Consider the following 8,684-nt stretch of genomic DNA (forward strand, 5'->3'; position numbering starts at 1 on the left):
TCAGAATTACCCTCACTCACTAGCCCCTATACAGTTTTGTTCTAAAGGAAATAGGGTATCGAGAGTGTCAAAGTAAAAAACTGTAACTAATAAAATGTCTTGAAAAAAAAAAAAGAGAGTACTAGGGGAAGCCTCAATATGAACCCAATCTGGGGGAGAGTTCTTCTGTCTTCTAGTCAAAGAACATGTTCCTTTTTGTGCTACTAGAAAAGAGCAAAACTAATTGGGACATATGTGCACCTTGCCCTAACCAGCTGGGCTAGCCTGGCAGACAACTGCAGAACAAACTCCAAACACGAAGATAATTTTGTGAAATCCATTTAAGTTACCAAAATAGAGAAGAGCGCTACCGATAGACTGGACTAAAAGCATCTTTTCAGATTTACTGGATAGTACATGAGAAAACTTTTTAATTACGGCAGGCCTGAAAAAAATTACAGGCCTGCATCTTTTGCTTGTTGCTATTTTGGAACCAATAAAGACTCAATTCTTATGAAAGCACATTTCCCATTCCCGAATTTGTCAATGGAGGCTTGGCCGCAGAGCTCTCTCCACTTCCTACTCCCGCATTTCAAAGTGAAGGACACGCCATTAGCATCATAAGGTAAAGATGGACTCCTGCGGGTCTTTTCTCAGGCAAAAACAGGATCAGGTTTTCCACCTGAAACCCATAAAGGAAGGAATGGCATAACAAACAGCTTTCAAAAGAGATGTTTTACCTACACTTACAGGGTGACAGTTAAAATATATCTGATCTCTTTCTCTCACTTCCAATTCATCAGTATTTTTACCAGCCCATTTTACACCTTTTTCTCCATCTTTTCTCTAGACCAGTGGGTTCTCAAAGTGTGCTCCCTGGTCAGCATCACCTGGGAACTTGTTAGAAATGCAAATCAGGCCCCACTCCAGACCTAAGCAATCTGAAACTCTGGGAGATGGTTCAGCCATGTGGTATAACAAACCTTCCAGGTGATTCTAATGCATCCCTAAAGTTTGAGAACTAATGACTTAGGCCCATCTTCTTTCTATAACCACAGATAGATTTTATTTTATTTCATTTTATTTTTACAGAAAACGAAACTGCATACTAGTAAACTGAGTCCTCTGTGCACTTTATATAAATCCTCATTTGATCCTCAATCCTGATGCAAGGTTGATTATCCCCCCCTTTCGGGATGAGGAAACGGGCTCAAGGGTTAAGGGTCGCTCAAGGTCCCATAGCTAATAACTGCAAGTGGAAGATTAAAGTTTTTGCAGTTCTTTTCACTACTGCAACAAAGGTCTATAGCACTTTATTAATACAGTCCATATTTTCTGCTTTTTCAGTTTTCCGAAATTCGGGGAAAAAAACAGAAATGGATGGGTGACAGCAGTGTGCCAACTGCCTTGGATCCTACCAAACTGGAATTTAAGGGCACGACTCTGGAAAGGTATCTTTCCAATAAGGAACGTTTAATTCGGCTGCGATCCCTCCTGGCTTTGTCCCGGGGACTGCGCGCATCCCACAAAGAAGGGGTCGGAACTTCAGGCTGGGGGCGCCAGGGGCACCTCCGTGAGCCACCCACCTCTGCTCGGCCGCCGGGCATCCCCGACGCGACAGGTTGTCTGCAACTGCAATTCACATTACCACAGAGAGTCACCGGCAAGGCCCGGGCGCCCTGCGGCTCCGGGCCCGGGGTACTGGTGTACCAGTGGAAACCGGCACACTCCAAAGCCTGGGCGAGCGTCTACCCGCCACCGCAGCTCGGGGCAGGAGGGGCCGAGTGGTGAACCCAAAACCGCCGAGGGCCGCGCGGGGAGAGACCACAAGCCCCACTGGGGTCAGAGTGAAGAGAAGGAAGGAGCGCGGAGGCTGGAAGGCAGGGGCGGGAGAGAGAACGGCAGGGGATGGAGACGGCACGGAGTAGGAAGAGCCGGCCAGCACTCACCGTGAGGGTCGCTCTTCTCGCGGACCCCGTCCACTCGGCCGTCGGGGTGGATGCGCAGGAAGAAGCCCCCGTTTTTGCAGTACAGCCGCTTGGGGTCCTTGAAGTGGCCGGGCGGGAAGGCGCCGCTGCCGCCGTCCTCCGGCAGGGCGGGCAGCGTGGTGATGCTCCCGGCTGCCATGGCCCCGACAGCGCCCTGCCGGGGTCCCCGAGCCCCTGGAGCCGCGCGGGGAGTCGCCGCGCCCCGGCCCCGGCCTCGGACGCGCTCCGGGGCGCGGCCCCGGCCCCGGCCCCCCAGCCTCCCTCCACGCGGCACGCGGCCGCGCCCGCGGGCCCCCAGCCTCAAGCTGTTCCGCCGCTTCCCTCTCCGCCGGCCCTAGAGCACGGGGAGCCGAGCGGCCCGGGAGCTGGGAGTAAGGGCTGGGTGTCTCCGCAGCCGCCGCTCTCGGGAGGGCCGCCTCCCGAAGCTGCAGCGCCAGGGATCCTTTTGCAACCGCGGGCACAGCGTCCGCTGGTCTGGCAACAGCCGGGCCGCGGCGTCACATCTTCTACGTCTCCACCCGCGAACGCCCACCAGCCCCGCAGGTCCCCGGTCCTCCTCCCTTCTTGCGCGCCGCCCCCTACTCGCTCGGCGTTTTATGGGACCGGTCTCCGGGTCGGGCGCTCTGGCCGCAACACGCAAGCGCGCGACCTCCGTGCCCAGCGGGGGGGGGGGCGCAGCCCGAACGCAGCCAGGGGGCGGGGGAGGTGCGGGGATGCGGCGGGAGGCCACGGCCCGGGCCTTCGCCGCTCCGGGGGCTCGACCCCGCCGGTTCCCCCCGAAGGCGCCCAGCCCAACCCCGCGCAACCCAAATCACATTCAGACTTTCTCCACATTGTGGAGCTTTTGCTGTGCAACCAGCCGTGATTCAACTTTTAAAAGTTTAAATGCAATTTTCTCCCCCATTCTTTTTCCCTGCCAGCGTTTCAAAGCGGAGAAACTATTTCCACCCCCAAGAAGCAGAGGAATCGGAAGCGAGGAAGGGTTCTGTGTCAGAATAGGTTTCGAACATCTCTCATCACCAAAAGCCGAGGGTTACTCACAAGCACAAACTGTTAACACTGAAGGCAGGGGCTGAAGTCGTTCACTAACATAAGCGAAGAAAGAGGCCAGAGAAGGGGAGCGGGTTGCGTTGCTAAGAGGAAAAGGCTTTTCTTTTACTAGCCTGACTAACTTGAATTAGACAAAAGTGGAAAGATGAAGGGCCTCAAATCCTCATCGTGATGGAAGTATGTTAATGTCTTATTCTAGCTAAACTGTTAGGCATTTCTTGGAGGGAGGGTAGTTTACTGAAAATCCCAAACTACAAAATTGAAGTTAATTGCACTTTGCTAATTTTCAGTAGAATATAACAGGTACTACAGATTATCAAAATGTCCATCCACAGAACTTCATATACTGAGCACCTACTGTTTGCAAAGCATTTCAGTAAGTGCAGTGGGAGATACCCAATCTTCTGGCACAGTGAGGCTGATACATGGGGAGCACGAACAACACAAATACCAGCAGAAAGTGTCAAGGCCATAGAAGTGTAAAAATAAAGTTTCGTGAGATTTCAGATAAGGGGTAACTCAGCTTGAGGGTAGGCAGCGGTTAGGGAAAGCTTCTTGGAAGATGTGAGAATACAGAAATTCCTCTATTTAAGAACATATTTGGTTTCAAAAGATTATCCATCAGTGCACTTGTTCATAAGTCTCCAAGAGGTGTTTAACTCTAGATGCATTTCTAGGACGTATGAATCGATTCTTTGGAGCTTTAAAACCACGAGTACTCTTCTCCAGGCTGATGTATGTTCTCTGACATCTCTCTCCAAAATGGACAGGTTTTATCTGCTTTGAAAACCTGTTAAGACAAACAGCTCCCTTCCAGACGATCTTTGTGGGTATCCTAGGGAATGCTTAAAGCTACTGCAGCATGCATCAGGTTGCCACTTAACTTTGAAATCGAGTTAGATTTGAAGAAGCCTTGAACTCCGTGTCACACAAACCTGAGTATTCCAAGAGCAAAGGGATAAAAGCTAAGTCAAAATATTTTTGAACACTAGCATCCAGAAATTTGGGGAACACCTACAAGCAGTTAAGGAATCTGTGTGCTAATAGACCACAGGTCCTGAGGACCTGCATCCCATGTACAATAACTGCTTGTTTCCTAGTTCCTTCTAAAACCAGAGGAGGAGATGTCACATGAAATGGATAAGCCAGCTCTGGGAATCTAGGTCTCCAAGACAAATAGTGTTAATTCCAAGAAGACATCATTAAGAAAGTTGTCTCATGTTCCTACCCAGACTCTTCTCAACACACCCCTGTACACATACAGAGAGACAGACAAAATATTCTTAGATGCAATCAATTTGCTCTCAGCTGAACCATAAGCACTCAACTTACATCCTCAATTTACCCAACTATAAGGATGAATATTAAAATAAAGACAATTTTGAAAAATAACTAGAACCAATAGGAGAATTCTATAAGATGATGGATACAAAACTCATTATTTTTAAAAATTATTAGTTTCCAGTGATAACTATTTAGGAACCATAAAGGAAAGAGGAATTTCCCTTACAACACCAAGGTAAATTACTTTGGAATTAATAAGAATTGTTCAGAATCTAAATGATGAAAAGTACAAAGGCTTAATGAGAACTTAAAAAAAATTTTAAGTGTTCCTGGATGGAAACATACAGTAAAATAACAATGTCAAATACCCCTAACCATACTTAAATTTTTTAAACAATATTAGTTTAAAATTTTAGCACCATTTTAAAACAATCTAACAATACTGTAAAATTCAATTGGACAAATAAACGTATAAGAATAGCAAATACTTTTTTCTTAATTGCAGGGAAAAAATCTGAAAGACTTTTAAGTGGACAAAAATGATTACTATATATCTTCAGTGGAAAATTAGGCATTGTCTAGGTTATCTGATTCTGCGGGGTCTCTGTACCTTTGTCTCTGAGCAAGTTTACAACTCTTGTAAGTTGCAGATAACTGTCATGGACTGAATTGTGTCCCCCCCCCCAGATTCCTATGTTGAAGTTCTAACCTTCAGTATGTGGGGCCTTTTAAGTAGGTAATTAAGGTTAAATGAAGTCATAAGGGTGGGTTCTTATAATGGAGTAATTAGGCAAGAAATGAAATAAAAGGATCCAGTTTGCCAAGGAAGAAGTAAATCTATCTGTATTTGCAGAGTACACAATCTTATATATAGAAAACCCTGAAGAATACACACACACAAACATAGACACACACACAACTATCTGAGCTAATAAATGACTTCAGCAAGGTTGCAGGATACAAGATCAGTACATTAAAATCAGTTGTATTTCTTAACACTAGTAAAGAACAATCCAAAAATGAAATTAAGGAAACAATTCCATTTACAATAGCATCAAAATAAATAAAATATTTAGGAATAAATTTAACCAAAGAAGTTCAAGACTTGTATACCAAAAACTACAAAACATTATTTGGAAGAAATTAAATAAGATGTAAATAAATGGGAAGACATCTGTACTCACGGATTGAAAGACAATATTGTTAAGATGGTAATACTCAAATTGATCTACAGCTTCAGTGCATTCTCTGTCAAAATTCCAACTTCCTTTTTTGAAGAAACTGACAAGCCAATTATGAAACTGATATGGACAGGTGAAGGACTGAGAATAGCCAAAACAGTCTTGAACAAGCAGAACAGAGTTGGAAGACTTGATTTCAAAACTTTCTACAAAGCTACAATGTATAGGACAGTGTGATACAGGATTAAGGGTAGACATATAAATCAATGCAATAGAATTGAGAGTCAAAAAATAAACTCTGACATTTACGATCAACTGATTTTCAAAAAGGATGCCAAAACCATTCAATAGGGAAAGAAGAGTCTTTCCAACAAAGGTGTTGAGACTAGATATTCACATGAAAAGAATTAATTTGGACCCTTGCCTCACACTATATTTTAAAAAATTAACTCAACATAGATCATAGACTTAAATGTAAAACTATGAACCCTCTTAGATGAAAACATAGGTATAAATCTTTGTGACCTTGGATTAGGCAATGGTTTCTTAGATATGGCACTAAAGATGCAACAATAGATAAATTGTACTTCATCCAAATTAGAAAGTTTTGTGTATCAAATCAGACTATAGAGAAAATGAAAGGTATCCAGAGAATGGGAGAAAATTTTGCAAATCATATATATGATGAGAGTCTAGTCTCCAAAATATATAAAGTACAGTTACAACTCAACAGTAAAAAGACAACCCAATTTAAAAGTGGACAAAGTATTTGAATAGACATTTCCCCAAAGAATCTACAAAAATAGCCAGTAAGTACGTGAGAAGATGTTCAAGATAGTCATTAGTAAAATGTAAATCAAAACCACAATGAGTTATCACTTCACACCCACAAAAATAGCTATAATAAAAAACAAACAAACAAAAAACAGAAAATAACAAGGGCTGTCAAGGGTGTGGAATAATTGGAACCTTCATACAATGCTGGTGGGAACATAAATATAGAGAAGAGTCTGGCAGCTCCTCAAAAATTTAAACATAGAGTCACCGTATGACCTAGCAATTGCATTCATATATATATATATATATATATATATATATATATATATATATGAAATGAAAACTGTGTTCACACAAAAGCACGTCAATGAATGTTCATAGCAGCATTATTCATAAGAGCCAAAAAGTGGAAACGACCCAAATGTCTATCAATTGACAAATGGATAAACAAAATTTGGTATATCCATACAACGGAATATTATTTGATTCTAAAAACAAATGAAATACCGATACATGCTAAAACATAGATGAACCTTGTTACAGTGGAATCAGAAAAGCCAGAAAGAAGAGCATGATTCCATGTATACAAAATGTCAAGAAGAGACCAAAATCCACAGAAATACAAAGTAGATCAAGGGGCTGCCAAGGGCTGGGAGAAGAGGGGTCTGGGGAGTGACTGCGAGCGGGTGTAGGGTGTTTTGGGAGTGACGGAAAAGCTCTGCAGTTAGATAGTGGTAATGGTTGCACCACTTTGTGAATATACTAAAAACCAGTAAATTGTACACTTAAAAATGGTGAATTTTATGGCATGTGAATTATCTTAGGAAAAAAATAAAGAAATGCATGTTGAAATAAAAATGAAAATTTTCTCCTATATAGTTGAGAGAAAAAAAGAAATGATATCACCCCAGGTTGTCAAGGACAGGGTGAACTGGAAACTTCATGAGCTGCCAGATGGACGATAAATTATTGTAGCATTTTGAAAAGGCAGTTTAAAAGTGTGTGCATCAAGTCCTTAAATTTTTTTTCTTAGCAGGTTTTTTTTTTTCACCCTATCACCTGGCATGTAGGATCTTAGTTCCCCAACAGGAATCAAAACCGCGCCCCGGGCATTGGAAGTGCAGAGTCTTAACCACTGGACCTTCAGGGAAGTTCCAAGTCCTTAAGTTTTTGAAATTAAATATCACTTAGGCCAACAGTTTTGGTGCAAGAAATTTACTCTAAAGAAAAAAATCACAGACACGTACATTTAGCAACCTTGGTGTTTATTACAACATTGATTATAATAAGGAAAAAATGAAGGATAATCCAAATAATTAAAGGTGAACAAATTAATTTAAATAAATCATGTCATAGTCATAGAAACCAATGTGTTCCATGTAGCCACATAGACGGCTTTGTAGGAGAATTCATAACATGGAAAAATACTTGCAATATACATATTGTTAATTGAAAGTAGTTTACAAAACTATAGAATAATATCCCATTTGTTATATACTCCCAAACCCATACTAGAATGAGATATGTTTAAATGTTAGTACTGATACCTTGGATGGTCAAATTATTTTTATTTTATAAAAATAACCTCTGGCTACTCACTATTACATAAAACTTATTATCTAAAATTGTGTCTTGTTTATTTGTTTCCTTATATTATATATTATCTGTCCCCTCACTTCAACAGAATACAAAGTCCCTTAAAGGAGAGATCTTTTTGCCCTAAACATTGCTGTATCCTTGGACCTAGTGGCACTAAGCAGTCTGAACAAATATATATATTTTTTAAATGAACACATGCACTAATTTCATTTTAGAAAGTTGTTTTTGAAAACCAAACTCCTCGTCTACATTAGTATGAGTGTGGTCAATGACTCTAAATGTTAACCGTTTTTGAATGAAATCACACCAAGCCCATTTCCTTATGAAAGCTTACTAAAATATACAAATTACTGACTTCTAAAGCCTGGTACATCAGAAGTCATCTAATCAGTTCTCGAGTCATCATTATGACCATCAGCTGTGGTATAATAGAGTGAGCACCTCTATCTCCACGAGACGTAAGAAAAGGTTACTGTTTATCTTCCATGCCCAGATGGCAGATTCTGGTCTCACCCAGAATAATGATCTGTGCTTTATGTGGATTTTGTGTCCTTGATTTTTAAAAACAGGTAAATAAACAAGGAACACACCGAAGCTCCTGAAATAGCCAAGGCTTAATTACGTCACCTTCGGTCAGCTTATTTTTAAATAGTGTATTGTCACTCTACATAGACAGTCAAGCTACAATCATGCACTATTTTCAGATGTCTGTGACCATATTAATCAAGTGACCAGTCTCCTCTCATAGGCTTTGATTTTGCCTTCCCAAGATCAACTCCTAAATTCAGAAAAATAAAAACTTCATGTCTTTTACCTTTAAATTATC

General features: G+C 41.8%; 1 protein-coding gene across 1 annotated transcript in view; it reads right to left on the minus strand.

Annotated features, from left to right (window-relative positions):
• FGF2 (fibroblast growth factor 2) overlaps positions 1-2,242 on the minus strand; it is a 54,505-nt gene extending 52,263 nt beyond the window's left edge. The window contains exon 1 of the mRNA XM_079919198.1: positions 1,929-2,242. Within this exon, the coding sequence (XP_079775324.1) occupies positions 1,929-2,106 (178 nt within the window). The 5' untranslated portion in view covers positions 2,107-2,242. The remainder of the gene's footprint in view (positions 1-1,928) is intronic.
• Positions 2,243-8,684: the final 6,442 nt, after the last annotated feature.

The sequence above is a fragment of the Stenella coeruleoalba genome (assembly GCF_951394435.1).
Source record: "Stenella coeruleoalba genome assembly, chromosome: 4".
Classification (NCBI taxonomy): Eukaryota; Metazoa; Chordata; class Mammalia; order Artiodactyla; family Delphinidae; genus Stenella; species Stenella coeruleoalba.